The sequence below is a fragment of the Mytilus galloprovincialis genome, chromosome 11 (genome assembly GCF_965363235.1).
Source record: "Mytilus galloprovincialis chromosome 11, xbMytGall1.hap1.1, whole genome shotgun sequence".
Lineage (NCBI taxonomy): Eukaryota > Metazoa > Mollusca > Bivalvia > Mytilida > Mytilidae > Mytilus > Mytilus galloprovincialis.
In genome coordinates, this window is record NC_134848.1 from 59,718,290 (window position 1) to 59,740,357 (window position 22,068).

The window sequence follows — 22,068 nt, forward strand, 5'->3', positions numbered from 1 at the left end:
GTTAAATAAAAGAAAATAACGGTCAAAATAAGAAACGAATAGTGAAAAATACGTTAAAGAAAAGAGAAAACCGGTCAAAATAAGAAACGAATAGTGAAAAATACGTTAAAGAAAAGAGAATAACGGTCAAAATAAGAAACGAATAGTGAAAAATACGTTAAAGAAAAGAGAATAACGGTCAAAATAAGAAACGAATAGTGAAAAATACGTTAAAGAAAAGAGAATAACGGTCAAAATAAGAAACGAATAGTGAAAAATACGTTAAAGAAAAGAGAATAACGGTCAAAATAAGAAACGAATAGTGAAAAAAATAGCTTAAAGGAAAGAGAATAACGGTCAAAATAAGAAAATAATAGAGAAAAAAATAGCTTAAAGGAAAGAGAATAACGGTCACAATAAGAAACGAATAGTGAAAAAAAATAGCTTAAAGGAAAGAGAATAACGGTCAAAATAAGAAACGAATAGTGAAAAAAAATAGCCTTAAATAAAGAAAAGAGAATACCGGTCAAAATAAGAAACGAATAGTGAAAAAAAAATAGCCTTAAATAAAGAAAATAGAATAACGGTCAAAATAAGAAACGAATAGTGAAAAAAATAGCTTAAAGGAAAGAGAATAACGGTCAAAATAAGAAAATAATAGAGAAAAAAATAGCTTAAAGAAAAGAGAATAACGGTCAAAATAAGAAACGAATAGTGAAAAAAATAGCTTAAAGGAAAGAGAATAACGGTCACAATAAGAAACGAATAGTGAAAAAAAATAGCTTAAAGGAAAGAGAATAACGGTCAAAATAAGAAACGAATAGTGAAAAAAAAATAGCCTTAAATAAAGAAAAGAGAATACCGGTCAAAATAAGAAACGAATAGTGAAAAAAAAATAGCCTTAAATAAAGAAAATAGAATAACGGTCAAAATAAGAAACGAATAGTGAAAAAAATAGCTTAAAGGAAAGAGAATAACGGTCAAAATAAGAAAATGATAGAGAAAAAAATAGCTTAAAGGAAAGAGAATAACGGTCACAATAAGAAACGAATAGTGAAAAAAAATAGCTTAAAGGAAAGAGAATAACGGTCAAAATAAGAAACGAATAGTGAAAAAAAATAGCCTTAAATAAAGAAAAGAGAATACCGGTCAAAATAAGAAACGAATAGTGAAAAAAAATAGCCTTAAATAAAGAAAATAGAATAACGGTCAAAATAAGAAACGAATAGTGAAAAAAATAGCTTAAAGGAAAGAGAATAACGGTCAAAATAAGAAAATAATAGAGAAAAAAATAGCTTAAAGAAAAGAGAATAACGGTCAAAATAAGAAACGAATAGTGAAAAAAATAGCTTAAAGGAAAGAGAATAACGGTCAAAATAAGAAAATAATAGAGAAAAAAATAGCTTAAAGAAAAGAGAATAACGGTCAAAATAAGAAACGAATAGTGAAAAAAAATAGCTTAAAGGAAAGAGAATAACGGTCAAAATAAGAAAATAATAGAGAAAAAAATAGCTTAAAGGAAAGAGAATAACGGTCAACATCAGAAAATAACAGAAAAAAAAATAGCTTAAAGAAAAGAGAATAACGGTCAAGATAAGAATACATTAGTGAAAAAAATAGCTTAAAGAAAAGAGAATAACGGTCAAAATAAGAAAATAAAAGAGAAAAATTAAATTAATTTTAAAACAAAAAAGACATGATGGGATCCAATCTAGACCCACATTAATCATTATGTCTATTCAACCCTTAACATTTGATAATTTTCTCTTTTAATAAATATTGTATTACCCAAAGTGTCAGGACACATATTACCTAAAATGAAAAAAAAAAAAACTGGTGATTAAATTTCATTAAATACAAAATACCTTTTAAGTTAATTATGTCTGTGTTTTCAACCTTAATATCGGTTCCACATATACAAGAACTGTTTTGTCTCGTATTATATAAAGTCAAATTGAACTTTGAACTGCTTACCCTTCCGGAGCACCTGTGATTACCCCCAGTTTTTGGTGGGGTTCGTGTTGCTTAGTCTTTAGATTTCTATGTTGTGTCATATGTACTATTATTTGTCTGTTTGTCTTTTTCATTTTTAGCCATGGCGTTGTCAGTTTATTTTCAATCTATGAGTTTGACTGTTTCTCTGGTATATTTCGCCCCTCTTTTGATAGTGTTTATAAAAGAAAAGGACCTGGTCCATAATCCCTGCAACTGTAGCGTTTAGAATATATCTACAAATTCCAATTTTACAGTATTTTCATTTGTAACGAAATGCTTATACTAATACTTATATTCCACAAAATGACAACAGTAAAACAATTCAAACGAGAAAACTAACGACTTTATGTACAAAATAATGAACATATGAAATTAGATATACAAAAAAGAAACGACAATCACTAATTCAAAGGCTCCTGACTTGGGACAGGCACATATATAAATTTACTGTTACATGCACTGTAAAATACTGTCACTGGTTAAGTGAAGAGATTGACGCCAACAAATTTTGTAACCCCGCCACATTCTGCATTTGACTGCCAGTCAGAAACCTATATTCTGCCTCAATTGTTCGACGCCAGGTGGTTTTGGGTCTTCCTCTTGGTCTCTTCCCCTGGGGTGTCCATCTAAGAGTTTTTGATATGAATTGTTAAAAACATGTGATTTTTCGGCCTTTTATAGCTGACTATGTGGTGAGGGCTTTGTTGAAGTACATTGACCTATAACTGTTAATTTCTGTGTGATTTGGTCTCTTGCCGAGAGTTGTCTGATTGGCAATCATACCACGTCTTCCCTTTTTTTATGCCCCAACTACGATAGTAAAGGGACATTACGTTTTCTGGTCTGTGCGTCAGTTCGTCCGTTCGCCGTCCGTTCGTTCGTCCGTCCGTCCGTTCGTTCGTTCGTCTGTCCCGCTTCAGGTTAAAGTGTTTGGTCAAGGTAGTTTTTGATGAAGTTGAAGTGCAATCAATTTGAAACTTAGTAAACATGTTCCCTATGGTATGATCTTTATAATTTTAATACCAAATTAGAATTTGTGCCCAATTTCACGGTCCATTGAACATGGAAAATGATAGAGCAAGTTGGGCATCCGTGTACTTTGTGTTCGTGTTGTTTATTCTTTAGTTTTCTATGTTGTGTCGTGTGTGCTGTTGTTTGTTTGTCTTTTTCATTTTTAGCCATGGCGTTGTCAGTTGTTTTAGATTTATGAGTTTGACTGTCTCTTTGCTATCTTTCGTCCCTCTTTTGGACACATTCTTGTTTATAGATATTATGACATAAGGCGGAACAAATATAAGTTGACATATCTAACAAACAGAAGAGAACATTTGGAATCTCTCTTTATATACATTATTTGTATGGCATTAATAAGACACGGAATCTTTTATTTCACAAAAAAATGTCCAATATCAAATGTGAAGTTTTACAATATTCGGTAGCACTTTTCTCAGAAAATGTACATTTATAAAAAAAAAGTTAGAAAATATATATCATGAGAGCAATTCACAGTAAAAAAAGGGCGCATAAATTAATGACAGAAAGAGGAAAAAGATACACCACAGACCAAAATTAAGAACAAAACAGGAGATATTGAAAATGTCCCTCTATGAATACATTCACTCCAACTTAAGAATCATTCATTCGAAACCGAATACCGTACATCATTAACTTTTTAGAATTCTAATATTCTCTTTAAATTCGTCACGTCAACATATTTATTTAAAAATTTAAAAATAGATTACCTGACCTAAAATCATGTTTATCAATAATTAAGATCGATTTGCTTATGTGTTTAAATGTGATATAATGGGGTAAATATTTATTTACAACACACTCGGAACATTTTATAAATCAAGGTGAGTGGAAATACACATTATGACAATGCATGCTCAAAAGTGACAATGCTATGGCAAATTTATGGCATTATTATTTATGCATTATTATTTCATATCTGATAATTATTGTTGACGTGTATCTATGGAAAACAAAGGGACGTAACTGTCTTATGTTAAAGTATAACGAATTTTCTGGCGTGTACGGTTATGCCTTCACTTGCATGGCTACATGTCCCTTCCTAATTTCCTTTTTTTTTTTTTTTGCCCCTTTAACAATTTAACTGCTATAACTAAGAGAGGAGGAAAGTAAACTGACAGTTTTCAATAATATAAAAAATAGCGAGGAAGAAATTAGAGAAAGGGAATTGTAGAAATTCTAGGTTATGCCCCTCTCTATGTCAAAGAAAAACCGCTACACATTGGTAAAAGACAGTCATAAAACACTGAACATGCGGTGCAATACGATCATGGGTGGCATTTATCATCAAACTCATTCTTCTTTAACGCATATATCTAGTGAAATGCACATTCCCCATTTCCATGCACAATTTAACAAAGGTACAGTATGCGTTATTTTGAACAAAATTGAAAATAGAGCATGCAAAATTGTCGATTAAGAAGTGAGATAATGTGTAAATATTACCAATCGACATAAATAAGAAAGGACTATAATAGTCCTTAACAACAGACATATTATATATTTACATGAACAAGTCATCTTGCAACTTCTTTACCTTAATCAAAAGTGTTATGGGTTTTGTTCATTGTTGAAGGCCGTACGATGACATATATAGTTGTTTATTTCTGTGTGATTTGATCTTTTGAGGAGAGTTGTCTCAGTGACAATACATGTAATACCACTTCTTTTTTTATATTATGTTGAATTTATTGTACAATTGAGCGTATACAATTTCTACCGACCATTGTAGATATAACAAGTTGCTCGCTAAACAAAAATGATTTTTAAGTCTTTCTTACCCGGCAGCTGTTATAGACAAAATCTAGTTCGTTGTTAGTCACTTTATTGTCGCTATTTACTCGCTTTATTAAAAAGTCATCTAACAACCATGCCATTTACTACATGTACATGTATATAGACATAAGGAGATGTTTCGTCAGTGCCAATGAGACCACTCTTGTCCAAGTAACAATGTGTAAAAAAGAAACACTTATAGCTCAAAGTACGATAGTTGTTTTTATGTACACAACTTGTTTGGACTTGTGCCTTTCAGCTTGAAATGTAGTTAGGGCACCTGTCTGTCAATGGCAATAGAGGTCTTATTGGTGGAATGTAACGTTGTATAACTGACACTAACCTAATATCTTATTTTGTACATATAAATCAAGCAAATATACTAACGCCAAGACTTATTTAAAAACAAATATTTACACTTATAGTTCTTAAAGTGTATATTTGCGTGGAGGCCGTCGAATTGTTTTCGCGCTTCAGATATATGCTCTTATACATTTACAGTTATGGTTAATTGAAGTCATGGAATAAATTCCATGATTGTTCTTTATTTTCCTAGTTTTGTTTTGTAATATAAAACAAGGAAATGTGATATGATTGTTAACAGAAAGGCGAAAGATAAAAAAAAAAGGACATTCAATAGTGCTAATGAAACAACATTTCAATAGAGTCCAACTAACTTGGAATTTATTATATATAAGGAAATGTGGTATATATGAGTGTTAATATAATGAAAAAGTTCTCCATCCAAGTCACAATAAGTGAATAAGTAAAAAGTAAACCATTATGAGTCAAAGTACGGCCTTCCACACGGAGCCCTTGACTTCCACCGAACAGTCAACTAAAAGGGTCATATAAATGACTAGTGTAACAGCATTAAGTATAATATATAGCCAATGATAGGTCCTATGCTGACCCTGAACGGTGCACAAGGTCCATTCCGAAAGTTTGGTTATTGAAATAGTTATGTAGTCTACGGAAATCAATTGTCCTGAATATGATTATATTGCTAAATATATACATTGATGTAACCGGGAGATTGATGGACAACTTATGATGCTATTTCTTAGATTTATCTATGACTTGTAGCGTGATCAAAAGCATTTTGATGAAACCGGTGCTACGGGTCGTATCAAACTTACAGAGAAACGAGCGGATTTATTACATTGTGAATGTCTCATTCTGATTACTAGCCGATGAACAAAAATAAAAACGCTGTTGCGTTCCTTTACACTTAATTTCCATGTACACTGTCACAAATAAGTTTGGTTGATATAAGTGCATCTTAGTCAATATGACAAACAAGCCAAATTTAGTAAACTATACTTAGGAACATATATAATGACTGTTCCCAACTATTATTTGGTTTAGAAGAATGAGGGTCTAGATGAGGTCTACAGAACAAATAATAATGGGCGAAGTGTACAGAAATATCAACAAGAAAACAAAGAATAAAGAATAATATGGTGCTAAACTCTAATGAATTGTGAATAAGGGATAACAAATGTAAAGAATAAAGATAAAATACATAAATTATCAAAGAATACATTAAAGAAAAACCCGAATCCAAACATAAAGGTATCAGTTTTCACAGTTTTTTTTAATCTTCCGTGATGTTTAACATAAAGCCGTCAAAAGAGCAGAAAACTCAAAGGCAGTCTACTTAGTTGTTATACCTTAACATGATGGGATATTGAAATATAAGGAATAAAGAATAATTAACCAAGAAAGAATAGAGAATATCTGACCAAGAAAGAAAAAGAAATGAAGGAAATCCAGACACTCATATGTTTCAATTAATAACAAATAATCAAAGTTTAAAAACTATAAGTTGAGAATTTGTTTAAATTTTCAGATGTTTAGCATAAAGCCACCAAAAGATCAAGATACCGGAAAATCCACAGCAGCAATTATTCCTACCATAGATGTGACAGCCGACAGGAAAACGTTATGTTCGACTTTAGAAACCATCAATTCTATTCTACGGCATGGCGAGAGTCATCAGAAATTAGAATGTGTGGAGAGGATCATGCTCGCTGTGTACGGTGACGACACGAAGCAGTCAAAGAACTATGACAAAGCTCTAGTTAAGACTAAAGTTTTTGGTAAGTACAATATTTTCTAAAAAGCAAACAAAACCTTTAAACAGACTTATTAAGAAGGGATATAGTTCCGATACTGTTGTCAGGTCATTAAAGATTGCATATTTCAGCTTTGATATTGATTCACTTATAGGGTCTTTGCATCGGAAGTGAACACATTTATTCTAAAACCAGATGTTGGCATGATACGGGCTATGTTCTTCTCGTTTATTTTATGATGTTATAGTACTGAAACCCTAACGGGAAGGATTGTGCTTGATATTCATATGATGAAAACATTATCTTTCAATCAGTTTAATTGAAGGCTGAAGCTGGCATTAGTAATTGCTAGTAGTCCTTTGTTAATTTATGTTAATTTATGTATCATTGTCATTTTGTTTTGTTTCATTCGTTACCTATTCTGACATCGGACTCGGGACTCCTTCTGAACTGAGTTTTACTGTGCGAATTGTTGTGTGTTTATTTTTTCTACATTGGCTAGTGGTATAGGGAAGGGTTGAAATTTCAGAAAACATGTACAATTTCAACACCGCTTCAATTTTGCGCCTGTCCCAAGTCAGGAGACTATGGCATGTGTTAGTCTTGTATGATTTTTAATTTTAGTTTCTTTTGTGTATATTTCGGAGTTTAGTATAACGTCCATTATCACTAATCTAGTATACATTTCTTTAGGGGTCAGCTAAAGCACGCCTCCGGGTGCAGGAGTTTTTTTTCCGCTTCATTGAAGACCCATTTGTGGCATTCGTCTGCTATCTGCTCTTTAGTCGGGTTGTTGTCTCTTTGACACATTCCCCATTTCCATTATCATTTTTTTTGTCAATCGAGAAAAATTTAGTTAAAGCAATTGTCTGTTTACTTTCTACAAGATGATTATAGTTATTGCAAAATTGGCAGTTTTATTCTGCAATCTTTGTTATGAAAAATACTGAATTTTAATGTGCGTATTGTTATGCGTTTACTTTTTTACATTGGCTAGAGGTATAGGGGGAGGGTTGAGATCTCACAAACATGTTTAACCCCGCCGCATTTTTGCGCCTGTCCCAAGTCAGGAGCCTCTGGCCTTTTGTTAGTCTTGTATTATTTTAATTTAGTTTCTTGTGTACAATTTGGAAATTAGTATGGCGTTCATTATCACTGAACTAGTATATATTTGTTTATGGGCCAGCTGAAGGACGCCTCCGGGTGCGGGAATTTCTCGCTACATTGATGACCTGTTGGTGACCTTCTGCTGTTGTTTTTATGCCCCACCTACGATAGTAGAGGGGCATTATGTTTTCTGGTCTGTGGCTCCGTTGTACCGTCCGTCCGTCCGTCTGTGGTTCCGTTCGTCCGTCCAGGTTAAAGTTTTTGGTCAAGGTAATTTTTGATGAAGCTGAAGTCCAATCAACTTGAAACTTAGTACACTTGTTGCCTATGAGATGATCTTTCTAATTTTGAAGCCAAATTAGACTTTTGACCCCAATTTCACGGTCCACTGAACATAGAAAATGAAAGTGGGAGTTTCAGGTTAAAGTTTTTGGTCAAGGTAGTTTTTGATGAAGCTGAAGTCCAATCAACTTGAAACTTACTACACTTGTTGCTTATGATATGATCTTTCTAATTTTAATGCCAAATTATATAATTACCCAATTTCACGGTCCATGGAAAATGTAAAAGGATAGTGCGAGTGGGGCATCCGTGTACTTTGGACACATTCTTGTTTTCTATGGTCGGGTTGTTGTCTCTTTGTCACATTTCCCATTTCCATTCTCAATTTTAACATATATGTTTATGTCAGAACTATTTTCATCCCACTGTTCCGATATAAAAGCCGCGAGGTCTTACAAAAGAAAGAATCATTGCTTCTGTTATACATTATTCATCTTATTCTCTATTAAATTATTTTTCAGAAACAATGCTAGAACTAATGAAATTTAAAGATTACAACGACTTACTTTTCAAAGATGACGAGACACGTGACCTGAATATAGGAATAGTCTCATGTATCATGAACGTCACCAATTTTTTAAAAGGCGTTGGAGTAGTAAGTAATTTTACATTGATTAGACGAAAGACTTCCTTGATTAAATTTGAAGACAATCGGAAAACTTTGGCAGATTCCGCTAACGTACATCTAACATGTTAGATAAGTCAAAGTTTGCCGTATGAACTTTAATGTTTATTAATACGCGCGCGCATTTATACCTATTAGAGTAATGAATATACATGTAGATAATGTTTTGGTTAATCGGAGACCTTCTTATAAGACTACAACAAAACAAATCATTCATTTTTTACACTGTCTGAATATGCCATTGAGAGGTAATAGATTGCAATCGGTTTTTACACATTTTAACTGTTTTGACAATCAACTTCAATAGTATTTTTTAACGTGGTGCATTTTGTGGGAGCAACATGACCAGCGATAGATTCTTTACCAGTATGCTAGAGTGACACTAAACAAACACGAAAAATATAGGGCTCCTGCCATTAATACTGCATGGGTAAATGCACACATTTATAGTGCAGTTATATTTTTTTTAACGTTTACTTCATAGACAAATTAGACATTTCTTATCAACCGGCATAGAGTTATTCGCGTTTAAGTTATAATTGTCGTATGTAAATGTATCTCACATTTTCCCGTTTCATATTTTAAGTGTTTTCGCCTTTTTGCGTTGCTTATGAACAGTCTCTTTCTTTCTTTCTTTCTTTCTTTCTTTGTTCTTTCTATTAATTTTGTAATAACATGACAATATCTTAAGAAACGAATTATTTGCATGTTTTGTATTTTGTCCAATACCGTTACAGGCGATTGCAGAAGCTGGTGGTATCTCATTGTTAACGGACATTTGTAGATTTAAGCCATTCCTCAAATTATTACAGAACGAGGTATTAACTTATTAATAACTAAATATTCATTTATTATACATACATGTATGACAAACATGCCTAATCATACTTATATTTAAAGTTAGCAAAGATAGTTGGCCATTAAAAAAACATAGTTAACATAAGAAAGGTCTTGTGTAGGGGTGTTCCTCATGTAAGTATTTTTCCTTTTTTTTAATTTTCGGTGCTGTGTTTTATGTACTATTGTTTTTCTGTTGGTCTTTTTTTCATCTTTAGCTATGTCAATGTCAGTTTTTTTTCGACTTATGAGTTTGAATGTCCCCCTGTTTATTTTCGTTTCTCTGTTATTAGCCAGCTACTGTATCGATGGTGTTCTGTTGCAGTTTACGTTCCCGTTTCTAAACGCATGACATGCTTTCCGGGGAACATAAATCTTGGACACAGAAAACATAATATGACATATCAAGTTCTATTTCCCTCTTCAGATAACTCACTTATCTTGATATAATAGAGTCATTTCGACATTCTGCAGCCGTTTGAAATTCAATAATCTTAAAATTAATATTCCATAGTACAACTGGTATATGAGTTATACTCTTGATTTATTTTTCAGCATATCTATTCCTTCATGTTGAGTGTTGTAGCCATTTTACATAACATAGGTCGCTTGACTTCAGTACCGCAGTATTTTAGTGAAAGTAAGACAGCTGAGGTAAGAGGGTCTTTATGGTGTAGTCACTTTACATTTTTGATTTAGATATTAGAACATTTGGTATGAATGCCAATGAAATAACTCTCTATCCAATTCACAATTGTGGAAAAAGTAAACCATTATAGGTCACAGCACAGTCGTCAATACGGAGCATTGTCTCATACCTGAAAGCAAGCTACAATGTACAAAGGGCCCCAAAATACATAGCTTGTTTGCTTAACATCAGTTACATAGTATATCACTTACCGACATCTAATATAATTTTGACAGAATGTAAAAATTGTATTTCTTTAAATTCTTCGTCAATTTATCCCTTTCTGCACCCATTGTATAAACAAAATTTAATCAAAGTGTGGTACGTTTGATCTCAGTACTTCATTGGTTAAAATCCGATTATGACATCGAATGTTCTTGCTTTCCTCTGAATTTCCTATTGTGACAGCATGAAAAAAAGGCAACCATGCCTGATGACATCACATAGAAAGAACACATCTTTTTGCAGATCATTCGAAAAGAAGGAATAAGATTGCCTTCATAATGTTAGAAAATCATTAGAGAAACAAATTCCACCACCAAATCTCGTGTAGTACGATATTCATCCACTCTCGACAGTTAAATTTTAAATATTTAAAACGCTCGGACAAGCCTCGCGTTTTAAGTTTGAAAATTTAACTGTCTCGAGTGGATAAATATCGTATTACACTCGATGCAGTGGTAGAATCTATATTTATCTTAGTATGTTTAGGGGGTAAATCATGGCTCGTATTTATTATTATATCTCCTACTTTAATCAAATCTTGAAGAAAAGCAGATACGCAGAATTGATATAAAACAGAGACAAGAATCTTTATGACTTTTGCACATAGTAAGTAAGTTTTTGTGCTTTTCAATGCGTCTTTCTGTAGAGATTTTGTTATATTTCTAACAAACAAAACAATAAAACGTCCACTACACAACCGTTGTAGATTTTAGAAAAACCTTTTATAAGCAGTATAAATATTATATATAGATAGTCGCTGCACTTTCCAATTATTAGAAAGCTAGTATAATCACAGACAATTTAACACAAGTACAAAATGAACCAAAACCAAACATTCTATAGAGGACACATGTAGTGCAGCATAGAACTTTTTCGACTCAAATTATATACACAACTAAATCTCACTTCTTTTCTGCAACATCTGTAGGCATTGGTGCCCTTCTTCGATTCTAAGGACGAACGACTAAAGATCTACGCATTCATAGGAGCAGCTCAGACTTGTAATGATAGCGAAATTCACATGCTAGTAGATACTAAAGGAGTTATTTCTTCTATACTTAAATACGTACAAAAGGCCACAGAAAGCTGCAGTTATTGTTACGGTGGAGCTGAACTAAAAGAACTGATGGAAGGGATAGAAAAATTAGCAAGCGCTGATCCAAATAAAAAGAAGGTAAATTTAGATTCACCTGTATGAGATCACCCCTAGTTTTTGGTGGGGTTCGTGTTGCTTAGTCTTTAGTTTTCTATGTTGTGTCTTCTGTTCTATTATTTGTCTGTTTGTCTTTTTATTTTTAGCCATGGCGTTGTCAGTTTATTTTCTATCTATGAGTTTGACTCTCCCTCTGGTATCTTTCGTCCTTTTCTCATACAACGTATGAATAATTGATAAAATGCTGTAACAATTCAAACATTGTCAAAGGTAAGGGCCAATATCAAAACAGACAGTACAACTCTATGTATACGTTGATTTGTTATAAAACGTATTAACGATCGATCAATGGATTATGCCTTTCGACAATAAATTATTGTTTGATGACACATTTTAATTGAATATATTCTTGACGTATTTATAAACGTTATAACTGAAGTTGTTCAAAATTCACCGTGAACTAAGGGAGCTACCATTTGATTTTTATGGGGGGGGGGGGGGGGATGAAAACTTTTGTCCTGCATTTTTTTTTAGCTGTAATCTCTGTCCTGCCTTTTTATTTTTCACTCTGTTCGGTTTATCCTGACTTTTTTTTACCTAAATTGTCGTCCTGACTTTTTTTTTTTTGCAAGTGTCTCATCCTGCCTTTTTTTTTACTCAAATCTCCTGTCCTGCCTATTTTTTTCAAATTTCATCCTAGCCCCCCCCCCCATAAAAATCAAATGGTAGCTCCCTAAACATCTCTGAATTATGTACAGCAAATGAAGGTGATGAAGGATATAGTTGTTCAGAAAAGAGAAATTAACTATATGGAAAATGACAACATTATATTTCCATAAAGCCGGTACGAACGATCACTATTTTGGTATCGTCCTCTATGAACAATGCTCTTTTGAATAAAATAAATACAATGTATGATTTTCATTTCACTGACAGTTAAATTGCACCTAACCAAACGTTCGAAAGAACGAAAATTTGTTTTTCATGTTTATTCAAAAAACAAATTATCTATTCAATTATGTCATTTTTCAGATTTTAGAAGCTGGTGCATTACCAATATTTCAGACCATCTTAGATCTTGATAAACCGGAGGAACAAGCATTAACAGCAAGAGTTTTGTGGACAATGACTTTTGATGATGACGTTGCCAAGGAAGTAAAATCCTCAAAAGCGTTGCTAGACAAATTAGAGATTTTGTCGAAATCATCAGATAAAGCCGTAAGGAGTAACGTCAAGGGGCTACTATATAATATTGAACAAAGATGTAATAATAAAGTAGAAGGTATTGTACTTGTTCAATTTTTGTAAAAGTGTCAAATATGTCTCGATCCTTTATTTTTTATATTTCTGGCAATCTTAAAAATACTTTAGCATTTGTTGCTTATTTAGTTTTCCCACGTACGCTTTAGAAAAATACACTGCATTGTGTATACAAACAAAGGCAACAGTAGTATACCGCTGTTCACACTCATAAATCCATGGACAAAAAACAAAATCGGGGTAACAAACTAAAACTGACGGAAACGCATAAATATAAGAGGAGAACAACGACACAACACTACAATGTAACTAACACACACAGAAACGGACCAAGCATCAGACAAAATCCCACGAGAATAACAAATATAACATTTGGAAACACATGGAAATGTTATTTTCAGAATTATTCGGAAAGGGTGCTGAATTTCCATAAGTTGCATGAAGAATGACGATAACGCTGGATGCTATAAACAAGTTCTGAAGTTTTTGCTCCATTTCAAAAACAAAATAATGCAACACTCCTATCAAATATTGTCCTGGTTTGTTATAAAAAGAATGAAATTCAGTAAATGTTAGTATCCGTGAGTATCGAGGAAAAAAATCAATTGTTCCCCGTTTAGCTTTCGTGTTGGTGTTTTTTTCTTTTATATATCCGTTGCAATGATTTCATTTTGTGTATTTTGACCGTAATAATTTCTGTGTTATAAAAGTGCAATGATTCCATGAGCTAATGTATCATTTAAGTTGACTTGAAAAATAGCGATACACACATATATATATATGATCTTCCAAACTTGAGGAAGATTCTTAGTATTAGACGAGATTATTACAGGAGTTGTTTTTGAAATCAATTTCATAAGAAACACGTGACACTTACTACTTTGGTAGATAAAACAAAACAGTACCATCGCGTCAACTCAATAATACTTATTTATAAAACCATACAAGTTTATATATGGTATTGGACCGTCTCTGAACTGAATGCCTTTACTTTGCAGTACTCGCTCACTTGATATGTTGCCTATTACTAGTATATTGACATATATCGAAGCCAATTGATTGATGTGATGTAATAATGATAGTATAGTGAATAATTGACTTGTTTCAACATGTATATTGTTACATCTAACCACATATTGTTTTTATAGCAGAAAATCAGTATTTTGCCGAAGAAAAGCCGAGTAAATTTAAAACAGGAAAACAGCAAGACAAACATTTATTTATTAGCTATTCATGGAAGGAAAAAGAAATTGTTTTAAAACTGAAAGATCTTTTACAGGTAGTTTAATCCATTGAAATATATGCAAAACAAACCAAGAAATATCTGCACATTAGAAAAAAAACCAAGTGGTATCATAACATGTATTATTCCTTGACAATAGATAAAAGACTTTACATTATATGAAAGAAGTGACACAATAAAAGAAATAGACCAAAGATACACCCGACTCATGATTTGTGTTTTAAAACACATTGCTGTTGTTATCAATGGGGAATATTTGTTTTCAAATTACCATCACTTAACCGAAGACCAACTCCCGTGCCTATGTTAATGTAATTCATTAATTCTTTAAAATCTTGTAATAATTCCCGAATTACTTTCAGAGGGTATAATGGAAATGTGATTTTTCCATAGGGTTTCAAATTGAACTATGTGTCATTAGGGCTCACAATCTTTCCATCTAACCAACATTGCAATGTTAAGTTTCGTAGAGGGTCTTCAAATTTTTAGTCCCTAAAGTTTAAAAACAAGTCTACAAGCTATTTCCGAAGAATGGATTTTTTTTTAAATTGGTCAACCAGAAGCTAAAGACCATCTCTGTCGGTCATTGTTTGCAGTAAATCTGGACACTTCGATTTTTTCTTAATAAACAGCCTGTCAAATATTAATTATGCAAAATGTGATTTCTGAGCAAAATGTGATTTCTGAGTAGATGATGTATATAATAATTATATATAAATTTTTGGACGACGGTCACAAACAGAGCAGAAACAATTTTATGGTGATAACTAGCATGGACAGGTGATCTATGACACATCTGACAATCATTGAACTACCAAACCTGTAAAAATTCAATAAACGACCTCTAAAACTAACATACTTATGGCATAACAAAATTTAAGATATAAGTAGATAGGACTAACACATATATAGCTGACAATCCGGTATGGGATTTGCTTATTGTTGAAGGCCGTACAGTGACCTATAGTTGTTTATTGCTGTGTCATTTTGGTCTCTTGTGGAGGGTTGTCTCATAGGCAATCATACCACATCTTATTTTTATATATATAAGCTAATTGAACAAGAACAAAAACGATTAAAGTATACGTGGCTGAGACTGACATATAAGATAATTAAAAATGATGAATATTGAAAACTTAATCTCAATTCACTTGTTTTAGGAAAAAGGGCTACCAATATGGATTGACACAGAACAAATGAGAGGATCTACTTTACAAGCCATGGCTGAGGCGGTAGAGAATGCAGCACTTGTACTTATATGTATGTCAGAGAGTTATAAACATAGTCCTAACTGTCGATTAGGTTAGTGCTAAACACACTCCCGAAGTAAGAATTCACGATAAAATATCCCCTTATCTGTGTATTATTATATCTCCACCAGACACCAAACTATAGTTCAATTTACAACCTTCAACAATGAACAAAACACATAGCTTACTATAAAAGCAAATATCTGCAATTCTTGTTTTTAAATACCATTCAACCCATAATCCTTTCCAGAGGTACTAGTCAAACTACAAACCGAACTTGACAACAAAAAAAGAAACGTGATTAAAACCATTGAAATTGAGAATGGATATGGGGAATGTGTCAAAGAGACAACAACCTGACCATTGGAGTCTTTGAATTTTTGATTACCTCTTTCTGTAAGTCAAACATTGAAATAAATGAAAAAAGTAATTTTTACTCATAAAACGCAACACACAAGGCATTTTCTACAATTCAGTCTGATGAATAATAAACACATATAAATACCTTTTTTTTAAAAATAGTTTGATCCGACGAGACCCGTATCTACAGGCAAAGCTATTTTATTCTATTCTAAGATCATGCAATATTCCATTTAATGCATTAGTAAGTTAACTCATCATAGAAACCAGGATTACATTTTGTATTTACGATAGACGCGTGTTTCGTCTACAAAAGACTCATCAGTGACGCTAGAATTCAAAAAAGTTATAAAGGCATAACAAAGTACGAAGTTGAAGAGGATTAAGGATCAAACTTCCTAAACGTTTTGTCAAATTCAGCTTAAGTAATCTATTTCTGAGGTAGAAAAGCTAGTTAAACACACTATATGCTAAATATAATATAAGTGTCACTTGATTGACTTTCAGAATCAGAGTACACATATAGATGCGGCAAAGAGTATATTCCATTGATGGTTCAAAAATATTATAAACCTGATGGCTGGTTAGGGGCTCTGCTAGGAACAAAACTATTTATAGACTTTAGTGGAAAATACCAGTTTGAACCAAAATGGAATGAACTAATCAAAGAACTACAGGCACATAAAATGTTAGGAAATGAGGAAACAAACCAGGAAACAGCCATTGGTAATTAACAAGTATACAGCTCAGCATGTTCACTTATGTCAATAAAATTATATCGATAATTCACTATCCTATCCAACACCACGACTGCACTTCAAAAAATTATTCAAACGAAACTGACAACACGACAATCAACAAAAAGTAAAAACAGGAAAATAATGAACTGCAAGGAAAATTCAGAAAGGCAAGTCCCTAATCAAATGGCAAATTCAAAAGCTCAAACACATCAAACGAATGGACAACAACTGTCATATTCCTGACTTGTACAGGGATTTTTCTATTTTGAAAATTGTGGTTGAACCTGGTTTTATAGCTAGCTTAACCTCTCACTTGTTTGACAGTCGCATCAAATTCCTTTATATTGACAATGCATGAACAAAAAAAAACAAAAAAACCCAGAAACACTAGGTAAAAATGTCAAAAATAGAGGTACACCAGTCAGCATTGTGTTATAATTTTAATCATTATAAAAACAAACAAATGTAACAAAGACGCACACAAAGGCACAAAATAACTAAAAATGTGAAATCCTCTATCTACCTCTATTACGAGTAGTTATATTTCTGGGTTGGGGATAATAAGAATAGCATCATTTCAATAAGGATTGCAGTTCTGGTAGTCACCTTGCAGTCTGAAATTATCCCACGTAGTCAGTTAAATTTCGTTGCCAGTTGGATTAAATGTTATGCTTTTTCCGAATGTAAAATATTTTTTTATAAAATTTTAATCATTAACAAAATGAATTATTAAAGGTTTACAAAACATTTGTATTTAATAATCAAGAATTAAATAATGTATTCATGTATTAAATGTGTTTTTTATTTAAGTATTAAATACATCATACAAGTATCCAAGTATGAATGTGTTAAATGAATAAAAATTCGTCCTACATGGACCTACTTGCACCATGCGTTAACATGTAACACTGCATTTAGATAGTGATTGAAGGCATTCAAAAAAAACATGATATAACTACATATTTTATCTATTTTTGTTGTAGTTGCGACACCTGTGGAATCTATATCATCGACGAAACTAAAGATATCTACAACTGATGATGTGAACCAATGGCTGATCACAAATAAATTAGAAAAGTAAGTACTTTTATGAAAAAAGACCTCTGATTGCATTGGTTGATGGATAGAATATTATTATGTAACACGTGTATCGATCTTTGAGTTATAATTGACATTTAAGAGAATAGGTAAATGCAAACGTATATGTATTTGATCTATTAGTTGGTGATAGTGACGTCAAAATAACAAACAAAAAGAGGTATGTAAAACACAAAAGATGAAGGATTTTCCTTGATTTTCCCAAACTAGGCCCCTCCAAGATCGCGAATGATTACAAAGGTAAAACACACGTGAAATAAGGATGACTCTTGTTAACTTAAGTTAACCATAATTGAAGGATTCTTGAATTGGAAAGACATAACAATAATAATATACCCTTTTTACAGCCAATTATATTATGTTTTTGTCAATTCTGATTTAAGGGGTCAGCAACGACAGTGATAAAAATCCAGTCAGTATTTTAACATCGATTTCTGACAGACTCGTCTCATTGTACTTGCATTCAATTGTAACGGTGTGGAAAAGACACACGTACAAATTCAGTAATGTCAAATGAAAATAATTTCATCTCATTGTTGAATTTCAATATCTTCTGTCGTCGTTATCTATTTAAAAGTGTTGTGTGTACAATTTTATCCAGAGTTCATCAGATTATAAACTAGCGACGTTTAAATGGCTTAGAAATTAGATATTTTGTGTAAAATTATTGCTTATTGTCGTTAAGTTGTTCCTTGATAGACAGACGAATTATATACATGTATTTATACAACGATAAACTTTATTTCGGAAAACTAAATTCTGTCTCGATTAAACTGAGTGAATTCACCAATTAAAACACTGTTTTTATAGATGTTGTCATCATTTTGAAGATGTTAATGGTGACGGACTTTTACAACTAAAGTATATGCGACATGATGTGAGTATACATGTATATATAGGAAGATGTGGTATATAAAAGCAACAGTAGTATAGCTCTGTTCGAAAGTCATATGGATTGAGAGAAAACAAATCTGGGTTACAAACTGTGTTGCCAATAAGAAGACTACCAAACCAGAAATTAAATGACATATAGGTTAACAACTATAGGTCACAGTAAGGTCTTCAACTATAAGTAAAATCTATATATTGACAGATTTAAAATAATATCAAACAATTCATACAAGAAAAATAATGTACAAAACAATGAACGAAAAAAAAAAAATGATATACAGCAACAGACAACCACTGAATATCAGGCTCTTTGGACTGTTATTGTTTGTATTCATTGGTTCTTATAATAATTATTAATGTTCGTTTTTTTTCAAGACAGTACCGGCTCTTATGCATGCACCGTAATAGTGGCGGTTATGAAAGTTCGAAGTTTGATCTTAATCAAAGAACGGTCAAACCAAAACATTTTGTAGATCTGTTGTCTGAGGGAGTAGGAGATCGTAGTGTCTAAGTAATGTCTTAATTTACCAGCCGAAAATTAAAAAATATAAGAAATCATGACCGAAGATGATCAAACCCTTGATGACTATTGGTAAATCTGTAGGGTATCGATAAAGTTCTAGTAAAAAAAAAAAAACAAAAAAAACAATACACATTTTAAATTACTTGTCTGAAGCGCTTTTCTGGTTTTACCGTCATCAAGAGAACACGTGATGGTTTGAAAAGTGAGAAGAAAGATTCCAAAGATATATCTAAACTCATAAGTCGAACACAGAATGATAACGTCATGGAAAAGAGGAAGTGACCAGAAGACAAACTATAAACAACAATTCTGATACTTTTGAATAATTAACATCCGATTTTCAGCAGAAATATACATTTATAGACTAATATTTTACAGGCACCAGAATGTTATTTTAAAATGCTTAGTAGAAAGTTAAAACTCAGCGTTGGTGAAACACTCAACTTTACTGCAGCTCTTGAAAAATTGTGACCAACAACATAATGATTTTTCCAGCAGCAACGTTATACAAACAGTGCATTTTTGTCAATCGTTTAATACTAAATGTTAAACAAAATATGCTATATTTGATTAATAAAAAACCTATCTCGCTCAAATTGTTTGTAGTTAAATGTATAAATATTTCAAAAGCCTAAAAAATTTCCAATTCATCCTTGTAATTGTGGATAGGTTATCTAGCAGAGCTAGCCAATGTATGTGTGCTGGGTTTAACAGGAATGATACTATACCATCTGAGGATATTGCATGAAACATCAAATTATTTATTTTCTCCTCGCAATCATATAGGTCAATATAATAGAAAAATGTTTTAAGTTTTACTATTGAACACATACTTTCTCGTCCATACTTTTTTTAAATATTGTATATATATAAAAGAAGATGTGGTGTGATTGCCAATGAAACAACTCTTCACAAGAGACCAAATGATACAGAAATTGACAAATTTAGGTCACCATACGGCCTTCATCAATGAGCGAAGACGTCACAGTCTGTAGACTAGCCGTAGTGTTAGATGCAGATGGTGCACAAAGAAAAGGCAAAACCAACGATATGATTGACGGAGTGGCGTTTGAGTTATATAAAAAAAAGACCAATACGTCTATCTTCATTTTACTAGATTTTTACATTTCAATCTAAATCATCATCAAAATAAATTGTTGTCTGTTGTGTCACCTATCGTCCCTTGTCAGTGAGTGCCAAAATTATTTTGGTGTCGACTTCCGTTTACATCTTCAATCCGAAGACCTATAAAAACCTAACAAAACGCAAAGTCCCGGGGGTGTTTGGTTTGGACAGGTTTCACTGTACATAGTAGAAGCTTGATGAGCGGAAAAAAACAAGTTCGACTGCGCACGCTGAAGACAAACAGCTTGAGCCATGTTCCATGACAACAGTTTCGCAAATCCGGTGTATGCCATCGTTTCAGACTACGTCATGGACAGTGACATATGCAACGGTATACTACGACCAATGGTCAACACGAAGCCAGTAAATGGGACCACATAAATGACAAACCTCACTGTGTAGAGTAAATCAGGAAGGGTAACGTGAAATTTACGTTTATGAATATTCTGTATTTTATTTGGTAGCCAAATGACTTGTCATATAATTTGTAATTAGTCATCAGGTATAGCAGGTGGTATAAAATAAATTTTCGGTCTTCACAAATTGTCACAAGCGTAGATTAACTAAAATGGTACAGTTTCGTTCCCGAAATATTCATGCACCAGGTTGGACACAAAAGGAAAAAAATAGATTTTAAATCCGCTAATTATAAAATAAATGGAAGAATTTCAGTCAAAATTCAAATGATTGATCTATCAAAGTTTCGTTTCTTTAATGTTTACCCAGACACGTTTACTATATGTTTTATAATATTTCTTGTTTTCCCGACGAAAACGATTTTGTCGTTTGTTAAAAGAACTAACAAAGAATATGTGAACATCTTCAACCATGACTTTGGTAATTTTTCTAAAGATTACAGGGAAATTGATTTAAGGTCAAAAGTGACAATTTATTGTCAATTTTGCACATGTAAATAAAAGTGCGAATGTTCTTTAGTATCAGAGGAAAAAGACGCAAAACATCAAGCGCCCGTCTGGTCAAGATTTTTATTTCAAGATCAAGATAATGGGTTGTCCGATCTTTCACGATCAACTTGGATGAACAAACCAAAAAATTCAATGTTTTCAAAAACAAAATGAACAAACAGAGTTATCGGCAAATCTGACATGAAATATTGTGATACCGGTCATCTATGTGATTGAAATACAATCATTACATATCATATTTTAAGGACAAGACATGACAAAATTTTTGGTAACATTTGGTTGTCAATTCGTTTTCACTTCGCTATTGATTAAAAAAATCCCAACTGATTGAATTCTAACACACAAACCTACTTAGACTTAAATGGGGTGATTTTTATGGAAGTAACGACTTATTTGATGGTAATCAGTGAAACAGCTACCATGTCAAGGACGCAAGCACCTACATGTCACCATAAGATGCCAAAGACACAAGCAACTCATAACTGAAACATAAGGGGATAAATCTGTAGCAAAAGCGCACATTGTTTTGAATATTTCACCATAGGCACATCATTCAAGAAAAGTATGGAGCAGTACGGCATCTAGAAACAATGCTTAATGTAAAATGTATTGCTTAAGACAAGAAAAACATATGTCTTACGGGTTTAACCTTAGGTTTCATCACATCAAATACTCGTCATTTCAACAAAGGGCTTTAATATGACTTCTCTGTTTAGTACAGTACTAGTGGCAAATATTCCAGGAATATGTACGTAGATACGTTTTTCTGTTTTTGTCTTGCATTGTGTAATGCAGGTCAATTGAACTCTGTTTTA

General features: G+C 32.5%; 1 protein-coding gene across 2 annotated transcripts; it reads left to right on the top strand.

Moving 5' to 3' along the window:
- Window positions 1–3,732: 3,732 nt before the first annotated feature.
- LOC143052497 (uncharacterized) lies at window positions 3,733–19,798 on the top strand. Of its 2 annotated transcripts, none has more exons than XM_076225543.1 (13): window positions 3,733–3,830; window positions 6,635–6,884; window positions 8,771–8,904; window positions 9,672–9,752; window positions 10,327–10,425; window positions 11,613–11,858; window positions 12,870–13,119; window positions 14,246–14,376; window positions 15,501–15,642; window positions 16,458–16,676; window positions 17,674–17,767; window positions 18,599–18,665; window positions 19,581–19,798. In XM_076225543.1, exons 2-13 carry the CDS (start codon window positions 6,635–6,637, stop codon window positions 19,671–19,673), a joined length of 1,806 nt encoding a protein of 601 aa, XP_076081658.1. In that variant the 5' UTR covers window positions 3,733–3,830; the 3' UTR covers window positions 19,674–19,798. The 2 variants fall into 2 exon arrangements, with proteins under 2 accessions (XP_076081658.1, XP_076081659.1); XM_076225544.1 differs by having other exon boundaries at window positions 14,249–14,376.
- Window positions 19,799–22,068: the final 2,270 nt, after the last annotated feature.

Coding starts and splice junctions, on each gene's coding strand:
- LOC143052497 (XM_076225543.1), top strand. CDS start 6,635: ATGTTTAGCATAAAGCCACCAAAAGATCAAGATACCGGAAAATCCACA. Junction 14,377..15,500: donor AACTGAAAGATCTTTTACAG/GTAGTTTAATCC, acceptor CACTTGTTTTAG/GAAAAAGGGCTACCAATATG. Junction 15,643..16,457: donor TAGTCCTAACTGTCGATTAG/GTTAGTGCTAAA, acceptor ATTGACTTTCAG/AATCAGAGTACACATATAGA.